At 31.6% G+C, this 26,402-nt stretch overlaps 1 protein-coding gene across 4 annotated transcripts; it reads right to left on the reverse strand.

The window, feature by feature from the left end:
• Window positions 1-257: 257 nt before the first annotated feature.
• On the reverse strand, window positions 258-24,897 carry LOC118273546 (alpha-tocopherol transfer protein-like). Of its 4 annotated transcripts, none has more exons than XM_035590578.2 (6): window positions 24,734-24,897; window positions 9,540-9,687; window positions 6,490-6,584; window positions 4,253-4,403; window positions 2,784-2,977; window positions 258-1,654 (listed from the first exon to the last, which is right to left on the reverse strand). In XM_035590578.2, the coding sequence occupies exons 2-6, from the start codon at window positions 9,679-9,681 to the stop codon at window positions 1,307-1,309; spliced, it is 930 nt and encodes a 309-aa protein (XP_035446471.2). In that variant the 5' UTR covers window positions 9,682-9,687; window positions 24,734-24,897; the 3' UTR covers window positions 258-1,306. The 4 variants fall into 4 exon arrangements, with proteins under 4 accessions (XP_035446471.2, XP_035446470.2, XP_035446472.2 ...); XM_035590577.2 differs by lacking the exon at window positions 24,734-24,897 and adding an exon at window positions 22,822-22,963; XM_035590579.2 differs by lacking the exon at window positions 24,734-24,897 and adding an exon at window positions 19,673-19,816.
• Between the last annotated feature and the right edge of the window lie 1,505 nt (window positions 24,898-26,402).

The following is a 26,402-nucleotide window of genomic DNA, read 5'->3' on the forward strand; positions in this document are numbered from 1 at the left end:
ATTATTCTCCATTGTGGTAGACAGAAGAGCACATGAAAATATCACACCAACTCCTCACTATTGTTATATAGTGTTATAACACACCCAGGCCTGTGTCTCCGCAGAGTCAGTACTCGTGCAAGCTCTTCTGGTTCGTAATAATGAATAAGGAAGACAATGGATGGCTAAACTAATTATCATATTTTTATGAAAGCTATCTGGTGGTTGGGATAAACTTATAATATGTTGACAATAGTTATGTATGATAAAAACACCAGTTATTTTTTTACTTTTTTATTATTACTAAGCATACATTAAGCAGTGCTTAAATATAAAAAATAACTTATCAACTAAACGTGTATATACATCTATCACAGATTTTTTGACGAATTCTCTCAATGTTCTTAAAGTTTACAATACAAGATAAGTAAATTTAACTCAACAATAATTTATGATGCGAAATAATGAAAAAAAACTCAATAGAAATTAAATAGACTAATCGTGCATTATAAACTGTAACTTTCAAAATAATTAAATCATCAAGAACTTATCAAACTAAAAACAAAAGTAAATCTAAGTTACTAACTGGTTCATATGAATAATTATTTATGAGCGCATTGCGTTCTAGTCAAACCTAAATAAACTTAATATCATATGAACCAGTAACTATTCTCTAGTTAATCTTAAACCACTAGAAATCTCAAGTTTAATTCTAGAAATAACTAATCTAACTTAGGAATGAAAGAAGAAATGGCTACAAGGGAATCTCAAACAAATTCCATCATTTAAATGGAAATATTAAGAAGTGTTATTTTGAGACCCAACAACTAATGAATAAACAAAATTATTGAATTACACATAATTTCGGTTCTTTCATAGAAGAAAATGTAATACATTAGTTTTTAATAAGTAATTAGTTTTCCAAAAACCTTGGATTAAAAGTTTGATACCAATAAAATCATCCAACACGTGGATTGGCAGACTACCAACCAAATTACTGAACTACCAACTCTTGAGTAGAACAAAAATAAAAAAAACTATAATGTGTCTGTAGAAATTGCAAGACTACTCAAGTAAGCTTAAATAGCAAACTTCAAACAAAAAACACAAACCAATTTGGCTGTTTTAATACTATAACATGTTTATAAAAGAGTGACATTTATCTATGGCTATTTAAAAAAGGTTGCTGTTATACCAATCCAAATGGACTTCGAGATAAATTTAAATTATTATTCCAATATCCAAATGCACATAATTATGTATATACTATATCCACATATACTCAAAACACTAATAAAAGTTCAGGATTTGTTGGCTGTCCTGACTCTCAATACAACTTAAACCCTTCTGCTTTCAGCTGCTTCACTACCTCAGGATCCACTTCTTCTTCACGGAATTTATACCCATAGCTGATGACCTCTTTCGCCACGCTGAAGTTCTTCTTCAAAGAATTCAGCCAGATGGTGTACGAGTAATCTGGATATTTTCCACCGTACCTTTCTGGCAAGTGTTCTGGGTGTATGTGTTTGTGTAAGGACGTATAGTCATGACCATGGAAGTAGATCCTGGATCGCATACTGGCGTTCAGCAAGGGTTTGAAGATGTTGTAGATCTTGTCGAACAGCCACGAGTGGTTGATGACGTGAATGGCGTGCGTTGTCAGGGGGAAACACGACTGGAAAAGAATTGGATATAATTAATTAAATGTTTGTAATGGATATCTTTTTTTTTAACGTTGCCACACTTTAGGATTTTCTCCTGTGTCGTGGGTGCGTTTACAAACATACAAGTTCACGTGCACATGACACCCAGACACGAAACAACAATTTGTGGATCACACAAAGAGTTGCTCCGTGCGGGAATCGAACCCGCTACCCGTTACGCGGCAGCCAACTTTGTTGTTGCCCAAGTTGCCCAACCACCGCACCAAACGTGCAGCCAATTCTAACCGACGACAATTAAATTAAACTAGTGGTCGCCTAGTGGTTGAAATTCAACCATATACGATTTAATTTACAATACCACTTAACATACGTTCAAGGATAATTTTTATTTAACTCAAACTCAAACAAACTCTTTTATAAAACTCTATTCATATGAGACGTCAATATCATCGCAATGTCTATCGATTTTGACGTTTTGTCAAATACGATCAGATACTATGCATGTGTGTGTAATGTTTTATTTATTAATTTAATGTACTTTATAAGCATTATTTTTGAAAAATATTAGCGTCCTGCACTTCTCCTACACATAAACTATAAGTGTACCAAATTTTATGCTCCTACGTCCGCGCAATTTTCGTAAAAAGCGGTCCAAAGTTTTTGCATCACGTATTAATATATAGATTATGGAATCGACAAAACAAAAAAGTAAGGAACTTGCAACAATAAATTTTAGGGAAATCTTATAAATTGTACAAAATTCTTATCAATAAATCACTCATCATTCATTTAACATTCATTTAACCTTGCTTATTGTGAGTGCACAATATCATCTGATTACAAGTGTGTAATCAGATGATAATATCGTACATTTCTTAATTTAAATCTTATTTCTTTTTACTTTTCTTTTTACTTTTTACTACCACATGTCTTACAGCCCATTCCAATAATCTATCTATCGGTAGATTTGCTTACTAGAGATGGTTTTTTGACATAAGCTCCATACAAAATGTGTCAAAATTCTACGTCTGGTAGGCAAATCTACCGATAGGTAGGTTATTGGAATTGGCCGTTATTGTAGGTTATTTAAAAACTTCGAAGATATCGTAAAAATATATATAAACAAAAGAGATCACTTACCACCATGAGTTTGACTATTTTGGATGCGACTGCGGGTGTTATCTGCCAGGCATGCTGGGTGCCGATGTTTTCCAGGTCGAACACAGCCACCCCACCCAATATCTGTGACCTCTGCTCCAGTAGACCCAGCTCCATAGCCATGATGGTCGCCTTGAACAAGTCTTCCACGGGTATCACTTTTGGATTCCAACAACCTGGAATCAGTGAACACAATATTGGTTATTGAAAGATCTTTACGTCGTTGTCGTGTGAACAGTAAGCTGCCATAGATTTACAATAGTGAAACTGAATCAAAAGAAATACAAGAATATAAACGAAGTTATTTACGCATATGCCGGATTCTGTAATGACTGTTTTTTTCAATTACAAAAACTATCCGATCTAACTAATAACATAATGGGCCTAAGTTTATGTTAATTATTTTTCAAACACCATAATAAAGGCAACTAATGAATATTTCACACGGTAATCTAAGTACATAATCATACATATTAGCAAAATATGCGTGCCATTGTAGCAAACTGAATTAGAATTGGATACTTTTAGGTACCTACAGTAGGTTAATGATACAACTACAGTCGTAAATTGAAAGATAACAGAATCAAACCTATATTTTGTGCCCGTTTCTAACATAATCTTGCTCATGTAAATGGCGGATCATATTGTAGGGCGTATCTAGGTCAAACAGGTCTCTTGCTACCTTTATTGAATGAAGATAATGTTATTTCGAACGCGTCCCAAATTATTCTGTATTTCAAAGATAGTTTCAGTAGTTAAAGGCAGCTGTGAATATAATAGTAATAATATTTTATGTAATTGAGTTAACCAACAAATCTGTGTTTTACATATTTGCATTTTTGTATTAAGCATAGCTTTATCAGTGAAAATTTACAATTGTTTAGTAGATAAACCAAATTTTTGAAACTATCGAAATGTTTACGAATATAATTAATGTGAAATTGTGTTTGCCTTTCTTTACTGATTTCACTGATTATCCTTCTGATTAGTCAATGAAAAGGGTTTATTGGTACCAAGAGCCAAGGCTCGGATACCGGTTAAATTTTCAAACCGTTATTATGTACTTGTACGCAAAACCTTTACATTGGGTTTCGTTCGCGAAACCGGTTTTTTTAAACCGGTATTTGGAACAGTATTTGCATAAAGGTTTTTTCGGATGAAACGGTTTAGATCAATAAAAACCGGTTAATACGCACATCAAAGAAACGCCGCGCGCTGTTCAGAGTTCAGATTATATTCAATAATAATATTTCAACGCGTGTACACCGACATGCCCCTCGTCGAACCGATATAAACCGGTATTTTTTAAACCGGTTCCGAGCCTTGCCAAGAGCTGGAGGATCAAGCAACGGGTGGTTTTTAGTTCAAGGCGGAAGAAGTTATTGGATGATTCCCCCCCCCCCCGCAAAAAACATAGTCGATTGGTATTGAAAATAATTAAATTATCTTACCTATCCTATAGAACAGCAGTCTACGTCCACTTTGGTCCCTGTATGGAGGTACAGTGATCACGCCAGCATCTCCGATTTTCCTCAAGTCAAGTGGGAAAACATCCTTGAACAATTCTGGATTGTCTTCTTTGAATTGATAGTAGTTTACAAGCTGGAAATGCAAAAAATATGAATGTTAAATATAAACATCAAACTTATTTTTTTACAAAGAGATGCACATTGACATCTATTACCCATGAGTATGACTCCCTTATAAATATGAAATAGAGGTGAGTCTTATACACCGAACACCATTCCAGACTCCGTACTACTGCTGAGAATTTTCAAAACACCCGTAATACTTATTTTGCCCGACCCGAGAACCGCAATTATTCAACCAACGAGATGGTCTAGTACTGGCAGACAGGAAGTTTAATACTTTGCATAAGAGGTGTATTATTTTATACCTACGTTTATAGATAATAATATAACATGTAACATATTAGTAGATATGATTTATTATGACATTAATGATTTTATAATAATTATTTATGTATAAAGGTGCATGACTCGTTATATGATTATGCACTGTAGTAACAGTTGTTTCTAATTAGATAATATATGAGATGTCAGTTTGAGACTTTTGTGATTAGATCGAGAGATAAGTTATAAAGTTCAAATGTAATCATATTATGTCATAAAATATATAGACTTGCTGCCAATGCATATAATTTACCCGCATTCATTATCTTATATGATTTTTGCTTATATTGAGCATAGCACATCTCTGGTAGAAAAGTACCCTAAATGTTGACCAAAGACGTATAGAAAAGTAAGAAAGACAATGGTTTCTAATATCTATAGAAAAGCTCTTACTTTTAATCTATACCTATCATATAGCAACTGCTATAATTTCCACTGTATAAATACTTACTTACAGAGTTTTCAAACCGTAGGTGTTTACTGTTGTACTCATTAGGAAGCGTTTTTTTTTTTAATCCTAAATCAGATAGAATTTCATATCTAATGTATAATTGTATACCTATTTCCTATTATAATTATAGATCTACCCACCTGAATTTACGATTACGTTTTATTTACAACCAGAATTACGTTTGTGAAAACAAGTACTATATTTCAGTAAATTACAATAAATGTAATGAATTCTTTGTTAAATACAAAACATGATTGAACTCTAAATACCGATGTTGACGTCACTGCGTTGACGTGGGTACTTGGGTAGGAGTGACCGCTATGAGAACGGTAGACAGTATCTACGTCACATTTTTATTTATCATTGATACTTGAATAAACTTATCAGTTTACATTCCTAAATATAAACGTTGTTTTAGTAATAGACACAAAAGAATTTATGTTGCGTCGTATTTTTATACAATACCGACGATGGTAACGACTTGGTAACATAATTTACTTAATTCCGATGTAAGACAAGACGCAAAGTCAAAGTCAAAGTCAAAGCATTTATTTCAATTAATCCTAAATTAGGCACTTTTGAAACGTCAAATTAAATTGTCCGTCAGTCTGTCTGTCAGTGAAGCTAGGCGCTCGTTCCAAAGTGTTGCTTCGAATGGAGAAGAACGAGCAAGAAACTCCATCGTTACTCTTTTCAAAAAATGTTTTTTACAATATCTCTGATACATTATTTGATCATTTACCTATTGTATATATATGTAGGAACGCAGAGAACTTATTATTTGTTTTAATATAAACATCTAAAATTCTAGATTCTTGACAAAATATTCGTCGAACTAGGTAGATCGAAATCTAAAAAAAATAGTTATCGATTCAAATAAAATAATTTTAATTTAAGATTTTTAATAACAACGTTGACATTAAATACATATTATTTCACCTTTTGGCATTTAAATACTTGGTAAAAAATCACCAAATACAGAACCTAATAAATACTAATTAGTGAATCATCTAATTTCAGCCCGTTGTCATGACGTAAATAGATAATTTCGCGAAATCTAAACATTTGTTTGTGAAACTGGATCACCTTTTATGTATTTTGAGTTTCAATAAATTTTGAAACAAGTCAAAGATTTAGTTCACAATTAGGTTAATGAATATATTAGCTTAAGAATAAGATAGGTTTATGAATGTTACCTTAGGAATATGTATAACTGATTTATATTGACGTTTAATAATAATAAATCATAATAGTAAACTTACCAATCCAATTAATATTTAAAAATGTAATAAACAAGTATAAGAAATAAATAAAGAAAACTTACCAATCTATGAGCCCGCCTGGGGATGAACTTGCGCGCACGCAGGAATTTAATCAAGAATTCGTCATCCATGCGATGAGGGGTACATTCTCCACGTTCTGAAATTATATAAACTTAAAGTTAAAATCAAATACGTAATCATACATTAAAAATAGTTATTTTGTTATATAATGTTTCATACTACAGAATATGTCTATCACTGAGAATTTCATAAGCATCTCAAAAACTTTTAGGTGCTTCGCATCGACGAACCTTGTCAGTTATTGGAAATCATTTCAAATCAAAACATGTCCGTTTCGAATGTTATTACGCATCGTTTTTAAAATTATATTCTTATTGCTGGGAATGACTTTAACTTTCTTTTGTAAACTTTGACCTTATCAAACCGAAGTACCGTTACTTTTTGAAATTTAAATTAAGTAACGATTTTTGAGTTATCAACTTTTATTTGTTTTATAAAAGTTTATTTTTTCATCGGTATTTTTTGGTCGTCGTTGTGATCTGTGATCCTAATGTATGTAGTGCATGTGTTTTAATTGCAAATATTTATATTAAATTTTGCGTGCAAGAAAATACCTTCAATAATTAAAATAGCTAACTGGAAAGAATTTTTCTAGTGAGTTACTATTAACAGGATTGTTTAACGAATTCATATCGGCTTATATTATTTATTGAAGTTGTTTGTATGAAGTTTATGAATTCTTTCACTCTTCTAACGAGGGTATAAATCTGTCATAAGTTGTACCGGTACTTGAGGTAGGTACACATCGTGTTAGTATCAATAAAAGTTATGCAACAGCTTTATAGACAACATACACTTTGCTAATGTATTAACGTAGGCGTAGGATAGTAATAAAATATGGAAGTGATATTTACTTCTTCTTTAATCCTTTATTCTATTTTATTCGTGATAAAAAGCTGAGAAATATTTGTTTTCCGGCCATATACGCTGGTTTGGCGGTTTTTATTTTCCTTTATGTGTAAAGGCAAATAAACGTGCCTCTGGGGTATGCCCCGAAGGCTATGTGATAATGTACACAATAAATTAAATGTTTTCATAGGTGTCATTCACTTCACCACATAACTGGCGTTATTTACACCACGACATCATGTGTAAATTTATAATCAGACAGCCACATACTCTCGGCAACCCTCTCACATAGATAAACCCTTTAGCAATTATCGTAATTGCCTAACTTCCACATTCTAACTGGTAGTGTAACGAAGCCTAGCCATCTAGGCCTTCTAGCCAGACGCAGGTCAATGGCCTAACAATGAAACCACTTGCATATATCTAAATAATTTCCCTATATGACGGTCACGATAACCTAGTTGCCTAAGGATCCTGTGCCAAGCGTGCAAATGTGGTGACTACAGAGAGACTCCACAAACACTAAGGTTATTTCGTTTGTAAGAACCAAGTATTTGGCTACGTAACCGAGGTGATACCAGGTCAAAGACCTCTTCTGACATGGAGAAGAAATGAGTATTAATTACCACGGCGGCTTTGTCGTACGACCGTTGTATCCTAATGAAATAGGGCCCTAACTTAGGAGGCTCGACTTTTTGTCGGCACTCAATGTTTGTCATCTGAATAATGTAGGGGATGACTAGGTAAAGGTACTTTATGCTTTTGTTTCACCACCGTCAAAAGTAAATGAGACAGCTGCGTTCTTGAAAAGGGTCGCGCTATAGAGGCAAGTTTTGCGTAATATTTTGTAAACTTTAGTACTAAGTGTTACATTTTTTTCAGTCTGGAAGGGTTTGAAAATTTTTCTTTATTATGTAAGTAAAGGATTATCTGCCTCGTCACATAATATTAATTTGTTTCTCTACAATTTTTTCTGTGAAAAACTAAACTAGTACTACACTTTCGACATCTCACCCAATATTAATGCTTTCGTATCGTAATATATCACGATTAGTATCCTTTCTTAAAGCAAGTCGTGATATGAATCAAACTGGCTAGAAGCAAAGCTCGTTGCATCACTAATTCGTGTCATGGTCATGACCGTCTTGTCTCTAGTCTCGCCCACATGCTATTGTTCAACTATCTATGCATATAAGCCGTTGCATTGTGCAATACAAAATGTTCTTATTGCATTTATCTTATAACTTGTCTCATCAATAAAAATATATCTTTAAATATATCTTTCGTATGCACTTCGCTTGATCACTGATAAGGCTTTCGTGACCTAGTTAAATAAATGCGTATATATATTGTACTGTGTAATAGGTGTGCCTTTATATTTACGCAATATATACTGTAACACATCTATCAAATTTCATTTTTAAATATATTTAACAATATTTGCGTAATATTTGCATTATATATTATCTTTCTTATTATATTGCACTTACGATTAAACGATGTGATAATGTAACATAAATGAAAAAAACATTACAGTACCTACAGGAACTAAAAATACTTGTTTTTATAATAATATCTCATGTTTCTTATAGCACATTCTTATAAGGTTAATCTGCATAGTATGCATGCCTACACCCGTCTTTATAAGCCCTTTGATATCACATTTTTCCATTACAATAATTAATTGGAACGTAATTGAATCCCTGTGTGTGTATAATACCAGTGCACACGTGCATGTCACTGAGTCACCGGTAACCACAACAAAGCACTCCGGATACAGATAGACAGCGGTTACTGTTACAATACTGCTCTATTTTTATTATTGTGTAACAAAATAAAGCTTTATTGAGATTATATTTATTTATTTATTTATCATTTTATGTACACACACATATAACATAAAGGACAACAGATAATATGGTTGAAGTAAATAGGTACCGAACTAAATATTCCTATTGAAATTTCTATGTTTGCATAATCATTATATAATGAATTTAATATTTGCATAATCATAACGGGTTGAATAAATCTTAATAGCTTACGCCCACCCTCTAAATAACATTTTCATCAGTTGTTTTTAAGTATCGCATGCAATTAGAGACGTATGCTGAATAGTTTACAAAGGATTTCTAAAAAAACTGAAATCTTATAAAGCTGGTAATAACAGAAAGACTATGCTTACCATAAATCATTTCCCTCAGTTCATATATGGCCTGGAGTCTGGTGCTGGGGTCCTCTCCAAGGTGCTGGTATGCGTACTCAATCAGCTCCGGTGGAGGCTCGCCCAGGTCCAGGTCCACGCTGTAGTCTGGAGTAGGAGGCATGATGGCCTGGAAAACAAAATATGGAAAATTAGATTATGTTTAGTAATTATTATTATGTTTAGAGAGGATAAGTTTCTGTTTTAAATCTGAAATGTAACAACTAATTTTATAATTAAATTGTCATACTATACTATTTTCCTTCTACATATAAGGATTGAATAAACTTTGTCCAAAACCATAAATTATTAAAATTAAATTATAATTTACATATTATGTGCATACATATAATTAGGAAATATATTAAGTGGTATATGCTAAATAGTATGTTTAGCATTATTAATTGGCTACACAGCCTACAGACAGACAGACAGTGATTAATCAATGGCTAAGTCTTTTTAATCTGTAAAAAAATCAACCTTGAGCTCAATCTGATGTAGCATGGAACTTTTTTATAATTTTAATACCTAAGCAGTCATAGGTATTAAATGTTTAGTTAATATGCTAATACTAACTTGTTATTATGTAAAAAGGATCCATCATATTTTTTAAGAAGGATAAATAAAACAAATTATTGTAAAATTATTAGACATTTGTGTTAAGGAAACATGATTTAAAACATTCTTGATTAATAACTTTGGCCTTTTATTAGTTTTAATCATATTTATTCTTAGTATAAGAGATTATGACATCTCAATATGTAATTTATTCAGCATGGGTATCAGACAAAGTGGCCAAAAACGAATGAAAGGTTTCTTTGTTTTTTCCTCTCTTATATTTATTTTTTTAATAACATTTCAAGGAAGGGCAGTTCACAAAGTTCAAGTTAATAGTTAGTTGAACTCCGTTGACTTCGGAATTTCCTGGAAATTATATAAAATATAAGAACCAAAAATCTTATAACGGAAAACTGATTTCCTTACAAGTCGTAAGTAACTTATAAGTTTGTATTCAAATAATACGAGTGACAATAGATGTTTTGTAGGTCAATCAAAAATAAAAACACATTTTGCTACAAAAAATAATATTGTTTACTATTTAGTCCATCAATAACCATCAAGTAGGTATAATTCCACCAATCATTAGGTATATACAATGTGATAGGGGCCAGACTTCTAACCCGTTAAGGCTGAGTTCTACACCTAATTTTATCGACAAAAGTCGGGGGTCGAAGTGGTCGAATCCCCTCCCCTAAAAGTTATGGCTATTTTCATATTTTTTTTTACTTTTTTTGATATCAAAGGTTGTATGCGTCGTAGAAACAAAAAAAAAACGACAAACGGTAGCTAATAACCTTGGCTAACTAATTCATTACTTTTTTCATATGTTTGATAATGTTTTGGTGAGAAAAAAATCATTTGTGAATTATTTTTACCGAAAAAATCACTATTTTTCAATATTTTCAATTAGGGGTTCAACCCCCCATATTATTTTTTTTGTCAATAAAATTAGATGTAGTACTCAGCCTTAACGGGTTAGAAGTCCCACCCCTATCACATTGTATAATGTGGTTGAGCAACAGGTATACCTAACACCCTATTTCCTTTGTACCATAATAATAGTAACAGGTGATACTAAAAAAAATATATCACAACCGACAATCGACTACCAGCTAAACATAATAATGTTCAAAACCTAACAATCTCCACAGTACTTATATTTATTTAGAAATGGCCATTCTGCAGCGCTTAATTCGAGGTAATCCCATAACTTATTACTAAGAAAATTGCTAAGAAAAAGCAGCGGCTCTGTCGTAACTATAGTTTGTTATGAAAGATAAAGAAATCACAAAGCTTTACTTAGTGCATTGCGTCAAATAATGCAGCCGGCTTCCTATTACCTAAGGCCTGGGTACTATTTACTTAACTATGCAGATGCTCAGCTATTTGTTTCTCAGGATACATAAAGATTAAAGATAAAGGAAATGAAAGCCAACGATGGAATCGTCTTTCGAAATACCAGGAAAACAATATCCACTTATGTTTTTTTCCAGAAAGGTTGTGCAAAGATATTAACTCCACCATGGGTTGTTTGTTTAGGAAGCCCATGTAATAAGAAACGTTATTTTTATCCAAAATACCCAAAAGTCTGATAGTTTTGTGATAAGCAGTTAAGCACTGTAATCAAATGTATGAAAAGGACCAAAGGTTCAAAGAAATTGTGATAATAATCATCATGTATTACTTGATTATATAACCGCTGTTATTGGTTCAACCATAACACTTAATTAGTGTTCTGGTAACTGGCGCCGTTAAACGCATAATAACTTTACAGCATTTAAATATGTATCACAGATTACTAAGCCAATTAAATGCAATAAAATATTTTCTATTTACAAGTAAATGTAGATTTCACAGACAGAAATAAGTAACGTAGCAATAAATTTCTTTTACCAACCAGTACAGACCAGATGGCTTCCGGATAAACACCAATTGTAGTAGTACATAAAATAAATAAGCGAAAGCTATAGATTAGCTTTACGACCGACATAAATCAAATGATAAAATGGGTATTTTATAATAGAGTCGTTAATCAGAAAAGTGCAGCCTGCAGCGCTATCGATAAATTCAATCTGTTCGGGGTCCGCGAGGGTAGCTGCAGAGAAAGTGCATAGAAATGCGCTAGCCAGGCCAGGGACAGGCTCCCAGTACACAAACTGGTCACGATATGTAAGCAGGAATAGCTTTCATATGGCCGATGGCCGATAATACTAGTTATTTCGTAAGCGAGAAATCGTGGCTCGACCATTTTACTCAACTATAACAATTTTCTTTACAGACTTTTAAATACAAGCCATGAAGCTTTTGGTAAGTTAAAAACATATAACAAATAGTTACTCGAACACTCACTTGTAACGTCAATCAATGTTAGAACCTGTTCATATATTCAGAATCGTTATCATAACTTTATTGTTCAATTTGTGGTCAAAATCTTCACACGAGAAGGATTTCTCAACGCAATTCTTATGTTGAATTCAATTCGTTCCAATGCAGTTTTATCTTGATACCAAAACAAAATTGTAGTACAAGATTAGGCAATTATATGTATGGCCTTTTGTTTATAGTCATTGCCATAACATTGCACCATTGCTTCATTAGATATATAACTTTTGTTTACAAAATACAAGCCTAGATCAAAGGCAATCACAAAAACCGACAACAAAACAAAGACGACTAAAATATCCATAAAATTTATACTAAGATATTAAAAAAGAATATTTACCATTTGCAACAAATTCTATTAACAACTGAGGAACATAAATTTTACAACACACAGTCACAACAGAAGACGACTATCGACTACAAATACAGCGTATATGGGTAACTAATACACGATAATAAAATAATCATACAAGTTCATTTTCAACAACTGGGTCATCGATTTATCGATTTAACTTGGTACAACTCTAAATAACGTTTTAATTTTTTATTTTGTAGCTGCACATTTTCAGAACACTTGTAGTGTATTGCAATAATTTGTTACATAACAAAATCGAAGCTTTTTGAAACCAGTTTTCGTGTTAAAATGTGACTTTTCATCCTCGCTCCCAAGACATTTGGTCAAAATCTTGGGAAACATTCATTAATTTATTTCACTACACCTTCGTATTTCGGTTTGGAGATAACAATTTGTCATAAGTATGGCATGGCGTAATAAAATAATGAGTGTGATCAAAAATAATACAACTTATTAAATGACAAAATTAGCATCCAGTCCGTTGGTAGTACAAGCTTAAGACAAATTGTTATATTATTTTATTTATTTAATACGTAACATTATATTATTTTAAGTAATATCAATATGTTATTCGATTATTTATTTACTTCTATTAAACACGCAAGAACTAATTCTGAATAATAAAATACGGAAATGATCATTGGTAATAAAAAAACTACGGAAATGATCATGTTCATTGTTTTAAGACCCTTTGTTAACAGTTAAAACTAACCAATATTTTTAACCCTTTTTGTCTTGTATGTGTAAACATTTTTAATGTTTGTCATTAATGTTATTATAAATTTTAATCACATTATCTAGGTCAATGTTTTGGACCAAATTTGATATCATAGTTGTGAAATGGACGAGATTAGGCATATTTTATCAAGGAGGTCGTTTTAAATAGATATACTAATAAAGCAAGAAATATGTTTTTGTATAAAACATAATTACTGTATAAGTACTAAGGGTACTTTGAAAGTCATCGACCGAGTCATTCTTAATTTTGCGAAGAGCACATACGCAAAAAGTGTCATTATAATCATCGTATGTTATTTGATAAACGTTTTTTGGTGTACAAGGGCAATATTTAGAATGATCTTCAAATGCATACTTATAAGTTTTTTAAGAGGCAAAATCTGAAACTCATCAGAGTACTTATACAACAAAAGTATCTGTATACTGGTGATTTTAGTTTGATAATGTTAGTACACTGCATCGTAGTATGCACAAAACTAAAGTTATTTATTACCTGCAATAAATTATCTTAACCTATCATTAGATATTAATTATTCCCACCCGATTTTCATGATCTTCAAAATGTAGGTACTCTACCTTTTATACGTTTTAGGAATTGATTATTTTATTGTGTTTTTATTACTACTACTAGTAAAACTAATGAACGGATGTTATGATCTAGAATCAATCACAATTGCATTATCCCATTTGCACATATATGTAAGGTCAGATACAAGTACCAATCATAGTGCCTATTGCTTATAAAATAGTTTTTTTACAACATAACATAGATTTTTCGTGTTAGCTCTAAGAATGCATAAAACCTGTGCATTATAAATTATATTTGCACAATAGTTATGCAAATAACATTTTGAGTATGTTGAAAATTTACAGTATCACATGTCTCGTGATTTAATTCTCACACGTGCAGCAAACTGGTCACTTATGAAGGTCATTCACATGTGTGCATATGTCTTACATAATATGTAGATACATATGAGTATATATAATAGTTCCGACGAAATTCACCTTGATAATAATCTTGTAGATAAGTTTAAGTGAAATATTTGGTACAATTTTGTAAGTCTGTACCGTAGTCCCTTTTCTTACTATTTCCCTACAATAATACGAACTCTATTTTTGTATATAACATTTGACTAAAAACTATGATTAGAAAATAGATCAACATATAAACAATTTTATTATTAAATCGTCCTAAAATAAGTAGGTCGTGATATTATAGAACATAATATTATTATGTATATGATTTTATGTAAACATACATTTTTTGATTAAGTAATAATTATTTCTATCTACGGTACTTAAGATATTTATGTTTTTTGATACACATTGGCCCACACCAGAATTTTCTCCTGTGTCGTGGGTGCGTTTATAAATATACAGTTCATATACGCATCACACCCAGACCCGAAACAACAATTTATGGATCACACAAAGAGTAGTGCGCGGCAGCCAGTTGCCCAGCCACCGCGCCACCCATTCAGTCAGTCACGTGTTAATAATAACATGTTTGGCAACTAAATATCTATTTTAAACTAATTTTTATTAGCGTATTCATGTAAATTGAGGCCACATTATTAGCTAAAAATAAAATAAACAAATTATGAAATGTCAAGGCAATAGTGTGCAAAAATACTTTGAACATTTTCGGCCTAAAATAAATGGTAATAAGTTACTCTAAGAAAAATCTGTTTTTCTTTTCCTCCCATTATTTGAACCAATTGAAACCTGAACCTATGTCTAGCAAATCATTTAACCGAGGCATTATGTGGCAGTCATAACGATTTAATAATAAAAATATTCAAAACTTCTAGGTTCTTCTAGACACTCACATCAGTGCGATTGGAAGGTTTATAAAGCAAAGTTTTTTTTAACCACACCACTTCCAGTCTGACTCACAAAAAATAACCTTCAAATAATTTAGACCTAGTTAGGCTACACGAACTAGATTGCCTTTATGCTAAACCTAACTACTTTTTAAATCTAAATACCTAGGCTATGAAAAGTATTAAAATGAAAGGAGATCTAAAGCAATGTGAATTCAACGTTTAACCAAACTCCAACGTTTACCTACTATATAGGTATAAAAGTTACGCGTAATCACCTACATATATGTACATGGATAATAATAAATTAATTAAACTTAATTAGGAATCAAGTTCCAAAAAAATCTCATAAGGACAATTCCAAACATTTTTTATAGTTCAAAATACATGCCAGTTGTCCACAAAAGGCCGGATATCGTATATAAACCACAAACAAGCTATTGTATCGAAGTACAAGGTTAAAAAACATTCTTTAAAAAAGACGCAATTAACTTAACATATGGTGTAGGTACCTCTAAGACGTAAGAGCAATTCGCGATGGCTTTACTTAAAACTTAAGTTGTAAAGTAAAATTATTGTACCTATCTCTTGATTCCACACTTCTGTTTTACTGTACTTCAATAAACAACGATTATTTTATGTATGTCATGACAATTACGACTAATAAACGTAATGCGACTATAGAAATGCATTTTATGGTGATGGATACCTTTTCCTTTCTAATCTAATAAATATTAGTGTTTATGATATAAACTTTTGCTATTTATTTACTTTTGCCTTATCCGCAGCTTTCCTTCTCATGCTACCTATATTACTTTTAACAAAGGCTTTGGTACTAGGACCCCATGTTGATTTTTCTTGTTGTATAATTATATTATGTGCCATATTGTATGTGTTATATATACATACGTGTTATATAATTATAGCTAAATAGGTACGTACACAAAGAATGTTTAAAGACCTCCCAACATAATTTGCTGTCCGATACAAAAATTATGGACCTTATTCGCTCGAGGTCCACTTAAATCTATGAAGGTTAGTTGCGAAATAAATAATCTGCCGGACACGAAATCTATACTTTGTTTGGGAACCAATTGTATAATACTTATATTATAAATTGGGGAAACGATTGTCTGTATTTGCAATTTATGACTAACCTGCCACAAGGTTAGGTTCTATTTCTCGAATTTTCTAGCAATATTATTAGTTATTGCTTTTATAATTATAAAAAAAAAATTGTTATTCCGTTTGCTTAAAAGCCTGTTCACCTTAATTGGCCAATAATAGCACTTAGAAGTTCGTATAGAAGATACGTTTTATCCTGCCTACGACTTTTTAAAGCAAGCCTTCAACATTTTTAAAGAATAAAATATATGAATAACCTTAGGTATAGTTTTCATCACGTATTTTCATTGCATTTTCCTCGTATATATAGTAACTTATATTAGGTATATTTTTCCAAGATCTACGACAAGTTTACAACCACTAAAACAATTTCCGTATTTTTAACATAAAACCGGAATATTAAAGTTATTCACATCCACATATACTAAATTGTTTACATGACTGTACAACACAATATATATTATGTAATTAAATAACACGTTCTTTTTTTATTAGGAACTTAATGAAAATATACTTTTCAAAAGTTAGCTAGTTTAAGTAGAGTCTGTTCCACGAATATTAAACCGAAGACCTCGCCCTAACAATCACCAATTCTAATTGTAATTCAACATAATTCATACTGTCTACACTAAAACTTTATGAACAAAAATATTGCCCTACTGTCCTTGAAAACGGGTCCCTTGTCCTTGCGTCCCTACAAACCAGGCAGCTGGGTCACTTCGAGGAAAAAGGTGGCATGCGACCGGTTTCACTGTTGACGAACTAAACTACAGACAGATGTTTTAAACATAGCAAAATTATTGATGATACTCTAAAAATATAATGTCTTAGGATATTTTTAAACCTATAAAAAGATGTCTGAGAGATTAAGTCTATTAAAAGATGTTCATAAAAATACTATTTTAATTATCTGGTATTGTTAACGGGTGAGATTAAAATAGATATCAAGTGTAATACTCATAATTGTTTCAGCTCTTTTTTATTCACATACCTAACAACTACTATGGACTATTTAATTACATGTTCAAATGAGACATGTCAACCAATAGGTACTTAGGAATCTGGTAGAGCCTATTAGTTTTAACTATATCACAGTAGGTAGATACATATTTCCTATTACTTAACACCACATCAAGATTTTATAACCGCAGGTACACATGTTCATACGAAAACTAGTTTAATACATAATTGGCTTGAGTTCCCTCATTTTACTCTTACAAGCGACGACGTTCAATTACAATTTCCTCGGTTACAAGGCGAGTATCATGTAACTTATGAAGTACAGGTATTACCATCTAATTGACTGTCAATCACTTAATATTACTGTTTTATGTTCGCTTTGAAGCAGACTGTATAATTTTCTTAACGTTTTATATGTATAAACACTCGTAATTTTACAATATATATTCACTCTAATATACCGTAAAATCATATGCTTGTCATCCCTATTTAGTAGGTCTCTAGGAGTTATTCCTAATACTTGTACATTCTACTAATATATTGTAGAATCAACCGATTTTATGACCTACAATTAATTTTATGTTAAAGTAAATTTTATCCCACAAAATATATAAAATAACTTTCAAAACTCTAAATTCTACCAAAAAGGTCTACAAGATTACTACGATCTATAATTTTCATTCAAAACAAATCAGAAACATTAAACTTATATTGTAAATATAAAGATTAACCATCTACACATATACATATGAAATCAATGGAATATAACTTGGTATCAACCTTGATTCGAAACAACATCAACCACGGTCACGAGTGCGGGTCATGATCAATGGTGGCAATAGTTTTTCTAACGTGGTCAGTAAGAGGCGAGAGGTTACCTAAGTGTGAAGCAGGAAACAAGTTACAAGTTAGATAATATTTATGTGGGCATACAAAGGTAAACACTTAAAAGATGGCCAAGGTTTAATGTGGATTTGTAAACTCATGTAATGCGTAGCTCCATTTGAAGATTTGGACGCGTATTGTCACATAAGAAACTGACTTTTCTAGTTTTTTTTTCTATGTTAAAATATTAAATTAACTTGGCTGTTTTGCCATAAAAACGATTAGTTATGAAGTTTTTCTTAATACATTTGATAGCTAAAACGAATTCTCAAAATTCAAATAAGTTTTTCGCAAATAGTGAATATTTTGTTGAGCTTGGTAAATTAAATTAATCATGATTACCTCAAGTAAAATAAATCAAGATGTATGAAATTAAAAAAGCAGTCAAACTGGAACTAGCCGGAGATTTATTCTTTATACTTCAAGTCAATATGTATAAGGACGTCATAGCTCTATTAACATTGATTTTTCCTATATAGTTAGCAAATGAGAATAATAGATAGATAGGTACGTATGTATATGTTCCAACAAAATTTTTCTCTAATAGGTATTTGCAAATGTTGTTTGGTTTGAGAATGATCTCATAACTTTAAATTGACCATAATTATACATAACCATTAGGTAGAATTAAAATATTTAATTAGAAAACCTTATAGGTAGGATATGTAGGTATCTATTAATTTTCCGCATTACAAAATTCAATCACGTAATCCAGAGACGACCGCGTCGTGCATTTTAGCAAAATAAGACGTTTATTTAAATGCAACCTTCAGTCAATTTTTTCACAAGTTTATAAAACAATAACTTACATTTTGAAAATTAACGAGTCTTATTAAAATTCCAATGATGAAAAATAAAGCCATTAATGCCCGGTCAAAACAAATACACATACAACAAGTTGGTTGTATGAATTGAATAGGAAGTTGGTACATAAAGTACTTATACGTACATTCGGTACGTATGTCACTCTGTATATCACGGTAACTACGGCCCAGTCACACTGATTCACATAATTGTAGACTTGGAACATCCTGCTGACTACTATGATAACAGAATAAAACCATTTAATATTTTACTTTTGTTTTTGCCTGTAATAATTATAATATCTAATAGTTTCCACTGCAAAACTATGCGCTATAGTATAGCTACACGAAAATCATAAAAATCTATTAAGAACTAAGTTTAGTGTACCTAACTGAATTACTTTTATTTGTGTAAGTTGTTTAAAAACGTATCTTTACATTGATCCTTAAACATTTTGTATTCAATAACGACTCACTTACTTGTATTTCAATTGGAATCCAACACGTTGCTACTTAATTTCCATTACAAAAGAAATGCAAACGCAGATGGCATTTATGTAATACATAATAATGCGTTCTGAGCCGCGAGTGTTTATTTACTAAACAACTGAACGCCGCGCGCCGACCGTGCTATTACTGAGTCATCGTGGTCTCCCACACACATAAGCAAATTCTACAACCCACCCAATCTACTGTAACCGCATATAAGTTATCCATTGATCAGAAATCTATACATATAATAAAATCGTAGAAAAGTGCTGTCTGTACATTGAAAATAAAAATAAAAAAAATAGCAGGGGTTATTGTTATGTCGATGTCGAACCCAAAAATGTAATTAACTTTTTTTTGTCTGTTTGTCTGTTTGTCTGTTTGTCTGTTTGTCTGTTTGTCTGTTTGTCTGTTCGTCTGTGCGCGCTAATCTCAGAAACGGCTGATCCGAGTTGGATGCGGTTGACAAAGTTCACGAATATATTGTGGGATGCTTAAATTTACATTTAGTGTTTGTTTCATGTCAATCGGTTCATAAATAAAAAAGTTATGTCAAATTAAAGAATCACGTCGAACATTCTATGCTTATACCATTAATCTCCGCAACTATTTGACGGATTTGGTTGAAATTTGGTACAGATATAGTTTAGAACCTTAGAAAGGACATAGATATATTTTTATTTCAAAAATCAAAAAATAAAAATAAGAAATAAATTATTTATAAATAATTCTATGTCGATCGTTACACGACTTCGGTTCATGTTATTGTTTTAATTCATCGAAAAAAAGTAAATAAATAGTAAAAAGGTATGAAAAAAATAATATCAATATAATAAAACATTTAGTACAAAGAAAATGCTCTAACGGAGTATAGATAATTCTATGTCGATCGTTACACGACTTCGGTTCATGTTATTGTTTTAATTCATCGAAAAAAAGTAAATAAATAGTAAAAAGGTATGAAAAAAATAATATCAATATAATTAAACTTTTAGTACAAAGAAAATGCTCGAACGGAGTATAAATAAATAATCCAAGTTGTCTTTATCCTCGATAGATGGCGTTGGGATCGAAATAGATCGCGCTATGGTTTCGTTACATTCATTTGGTTGGGTATCGGCCGAGCGCTTCGGTACTATCGTAGAAAAAGTGTATTATCAGTCGTATGATTATTTGTCTGTAGTGGTCCTGCTGTTTCGTATAATCTAAATTGGTTTCGTTGTATTTGTCAATTAATAAGTTTATTTGTTGGGTTTTCCTGGTTTTTTGGTTAAACTATTTAACGTAGGTTTAGTTTGATATCGATTATTAGTAGTTACTGTAGTTAGTTTTTTTAATAAAATTGTAAGTCTAATTTTTTTTTTAATTAGATTAGATTTAAGTCGTTTCTTTTAAATTATTTAGTTTAAGCTTGGTTATTATAGCATAGAGGATAGGTTGTAATATAGTTTCTTTTTTAATTGTTATAAATTCGTAATTTGTAGCTTTCTTTAGTTTTAAGTTAGTTTAAGTCCGTTTTTAAACTATTTTTTCAATGCCCTAAGTGAGTATACATCTATTAAATTCAAACGCAGAGCTCATTATGTTGATTTTTGAAGAGTTCCCTGGAATATCTTCCACATCTCATTTTTGAAGAGATCCCGCGAGATCGGGAACTATGTGGTTAAAACCAAAAATTTGCCGGAAGTCACTATTCCACGCGAACGAAGTCGCGGGCAAAAGCTAGTATTGTAAATATGAATAAAACTTAAGTCTCCTTAGAAACCATTAGAAAAGAGGAAAATCGTAAATGTAATAGAAGGGTAAAGGAAGTTAATGACAAAGTTCACAACTGATACAAATACTTAAATTAGAAGTCAGTGAACGCTTTGGGGCAATAACCACGACACCCTAGCGACAATCAAAAATTTTCCTTATTTACTCACATCCGGAATACTTACATTTTCTTTTTTTTTTTTATTGCCGGAAGTACGTTATAAACAAAATTTTACTAAGCACAATAGGACCAACTCGGTAAGTACAAAAAACTACCGCTAGGACTTCAATGAACTTTCATAAAGCTAATTCAAACTTGGAGGGTAAAATGCAGTGATTATTAGCTGCTGTGGATGGGAGCTTATAGCCCCACGTGTGCGAATGAATTGCCGCTACGCCGGCCGCCGCCAAGGTCAGCCGCGCGCGCGCTGCGCCCCAGTGACGTTTCAAATGTTAAACTATACAACCGATGATTTTCAAAACGTTTCGAAATAAAGAGAATGTGATTTTATAATATTTCACCTTCTGGAGGAACTCAAGGGTACAAAGTTCGATGTCCTATGCACATGCGCATGCGTATACATTTGATTCGATACTCGCAAAAACATAGAAGGAAATCATAAATTATATTGAGTTTGGGAACTTTATTTGTTTCAAATATAAAATATCAAATTTAAGGATGTATTTTTATTTTATTATACATATATTAGAAGAGCTAATGATTTTTTTTTCTATACATACGTAGTTATGTTTATAGTTTTCTAATATGTTCATAAAATGCTAATAGTTTAGCTGATTCAACTTTTTACTAAGTAATGAATTTATTTGTCAAGGTAAGCAATAGCCATTAAAAAGTCGTGCCACAATACTTTAACCATGCATTCAATGACTCAAGTGGCATTGGATTTGTGATGACATCGAAATTTTTTGGTAATATGAATCAATCGATGTATGACATAAGAAAAAACAAGATTTTTTTTCTACCTGAGTATCAAACGAACGATATAAGGCATTTTTTGGAAAATTTGATTAGGTATTTATATGTTATATAACCTCAAGCGGTCGAGTTTGTCTGCTAGGGCTTTGCAATATTACGAAACAGGCAGGCTTAAATCCTAACTACATAAATTAGTTTTAACCCAAGAGCTACTTAATACATGGTTTCTTAATTTTAGCTGCTTTATCTACACTCTGAACTAGACTTGGTCATACTCTGTTATAATACTTTTTCCATTTAAAATACAGAACCAACCAAAGCTTATTTTATAAAAAGAAGCGCTCAGATTACGCCCATGGCCTTAAATTTGCCTATGTGTAGTGTAAAATTTATATGTGCATTAAGCATTAAATAAATAAACAAAAATAATACATGTATTTGTACATACCATATTATTTAAACACCAAACAAATAAAGTTACACTTTAGACGTAGTATTTCCACAACAAAACTGTTAGAATTTGTTTTAATTACCTCTATTTAAAGAAAGAGCATTATCTTTATCAAGCATTGATTACAACAATTATCAACAGTAGTGCTATTATTGATGTGTTGAAATGTGATAACCAATTACCTAACCAAATATTAATTGATAACTAATGTAATATTAAATAATGTATTATTCGTAGTTAAAGGACATCAACCACTTTGTATGGCGTTTGGGCTTGAACATGAACATGAAAATATTGTACTATTTTTTACTTTATTGAGCGGCTTACAGTACAAAGAAAACGTATAGATAAGAAACTTTGTATCAAATTAATAATTAAACATAATATATGAAAAAACTTCAACACTTTAAAATAAATCGTTTATTTGTGAAACTATTCATTTTCATAATGTTAACAAAACATTTTCTAGAAACTGAGCTGGTGGAGTTACATTTTCATGCCTTGCCCAACTTAAATACAAACATGATATGAGCGCAGCAACCACTTACACTTACTTACTTAATGACTTACCACTTGTGGTGCGATTCATTGCAGTATAACTCGTTGCACTTCCACAAGATTAACAATGTGTCTTCTCCTGTGAGTGATTTCAGTTCTACAATTGATTCAATATATAGATTAACTAGGCAAAATCGGAAAGTCCAAGTTTACGGGGTCGTCGTCATGTAAAGCGGCTTCGTTGCCAGGGTTAACGTTTGAGCGGGTACTGAGTCCAAGAGTGAGCCGGAGTCATCGGATAGAAAATCACCAGAATCCATTTTGAATAGCACAGTCGTCAAAAATAGCCAAAATCGAAATAATATTCACAATATAATACGAAAAAGAACTGTCACAAAACTGTTGTCATGGCAGTGTCAACAATAATAACAATAATCAATTACAAAACTGTTTTTATTCTTATTTAATATTATTTATATTTACACTCCCGAATAGAAATCAAAATTCATTAAATATTATTATTAAATTATTTGTGAACTTCTTTTTTCTCAATACAGCTGTTCAAAACTCTAGCCCATTTTGGTTGATGTCCTTTACTTGTTGAACTATAGTCATTTTAAATACATAACACCTAAACAAAATGAGGAACTTTTAATAAACTAAATAAACTTAATATTGTGATTTATTCTCGATAACTACCATTTACCATAATAACTATCGTAAAACATACTAATTAACGGGTAACGCACTTTTTATATTGAGGAAACCTCTACTAGTTTCGAGTCACAGAAGGAGTCTTCCTCATGAGCAACGAGTGTGGACGCGGCGACGTTGCGCAGCCTCCACCCCCAGTCGTATATTTAAATGTAAACCAATATTTTTATGATTTTGTACCAGTTTTAATCGTGAATTATTAGTAATATTTATTCCGTGAACACAACATGCGTGGAACTGTAAATATGGCAATAAAAAGCTCTTGAATGGATGATTGCATAATGAAATCCCGTTAATTAGTGCACATAATATATATAATCCTTTAAGTAGAGTAGGTCTTGATTCATAACGACCTGCTTGTTTGTTCCAGTTGTGACGTCATTAAATACATACATAGCCCAGGTGTTACTTATGCAAGCTTTCATGATCTTCCAGTTGCAAAAGCTCGTTAATATTACGAGATCAATAAATTAATTACTTAATATTATATCAATTAAAAAGTTACAATTATTTAACTAATATTTTGTATTCATTAGACTAATACGATTAGTATTTTATTCTAAATACAGGTTTAAAAGTGGACAAAGCTCAATAATAGCTTTGTTTTAAAAACTACACATTCATGAATATTATTTTCGAATTTTCGGATACACTTCATACAAAACAGAAATTAAAATAAAATAAAAAAACATCTCACCCTTAAAAAATCAACAAAGCACAAAAAGAGGCGCGCGAGCAGTTATACGGCGCGACGAGAACTGCGCCGGCGCACGCTACGTATGAGAACACAGAACACTCGCACTCGAAGTCCTTTGCGCACACTAAGCACTCACGCGAATATACTCGAGGGCTTTATACCGCATACGTTTTGGCACAAGCAGTACTTTAACACGTGGGGCTTACAGATGCAGCCAAAAATAATTACCACGTCAATCCAATACATTGTAATACTTACCACAACGAAAGTGATTTCCACGTTCATCAAAGTAATTGCTATTTTCTCGCTTTTTGTTTCTGCTGCATATCATCACCATACATTGACCTTTGTCTGTGCAAAAATTGCATTAACCTTTCAGATAATCTACCTCGGTTATAAATATTAATTGATTGTGCAAATTTCTTGTGATTTAAGGAAAAAAACAGCAAATCAATAATTCTATCCAATCGTTCATTTCTGTAAAGAAATAAACTTAGAATGTTTCGTTAAACAGTGTATAGTATGACATAATGTATTACGGAATGGTGATCAAACACCAGCTCAATTAATTTTATAATATGTGCAGCAAATTCAATTTTTGGAATCAGCGAAAAATCACTACCTCAACCGAGCACATATATTTTTTATTGGGATAAGCCCGCCACAACCTCCCTTACTGCTGCAACTCATGTAAGCCGGATTTTACAGTAGATACAACCATGAAAACACCGGAACATTGAAGTCCGGCGCGTCCCGAAACCGAGCAAATATATTAAAAATTAAGCCTTATTATCTGTTTACATCGAATGATTTCTGAGTTGTTTACACATTATTTGTGAGTTATTAGTGCACGTTACAGATTCTTTTTTTAAATATTTTTAAGAAAAACGTTTTTTTTTTCTAAAATGCTACATCATTGTCAACAAGCTTTACCACAGACTAAAATGCAGTTGTTATTTACTTCCCAACACAACAGTTGAAAACCGAAAGTTTAACCAAATGAATCCTAAACACTTAATTTTCGGTATCAAGAAGTCTGTCGGTAGTACTTAATTAAATTTTATATTTGTCAAAACATATTTGTTACATCACACTAACCATGAACTATAAAACAAGGAATGATTATATTATTTGAATGTTACTGGAGCCGCGTCACTATCATTTTGACTTTTAAAACCAGTTAATTGCAGTTTTCAAAAACCAAAATGTGCATTCAAATAAATTATTTAACAAATTGGCTATTTATTATAATGTACTTCAAAATGTCAACTACTATTCTAACAATGTGTGCACTTCCATTTTACAAAAACAAATTATTTTTATTTATTACTATTTTATGTTAATTTTTTGTTCAAACCAATTTACCTGTCTGTTTGGTTGGTTGATTTTATTTAAATGATTATTCAATTATAATTTTCAAAATATTTTTATTAAACATCAGGTAAACTTTATCAACCATACATTTTTTACATGACAGTAGTGAATATTTATAATCGATTATACCTACTTAATTTATTATTTTTTATTATGTCTGGCCAGAATGTACTAGAGTTGTCTTGTCTCTTCTTTTTTTCCTTAAATTTGATTTTATAGTGTACATAAATATTAGGTCATAGATTTTATTAAGTGCTTTCATTCAAGACACAATCATAGAAACACCGTTATTTAC

Source organism: Spodoptera frugiperda, chromosome 1 (assembly GCF_023101765.2).
Source record: "Spodoptera frugiperda isolate SF20-4 chromosome 1, AGI-APGP_CSIRO_Sfru_2.0, whole genome shotgun sequence".
NCBI lineage: Eukaryota > Metazoa > Arthropoda > Insecta > Lepidoptera > Noctuidae > Spodoptera > Spodoptera frugiperda.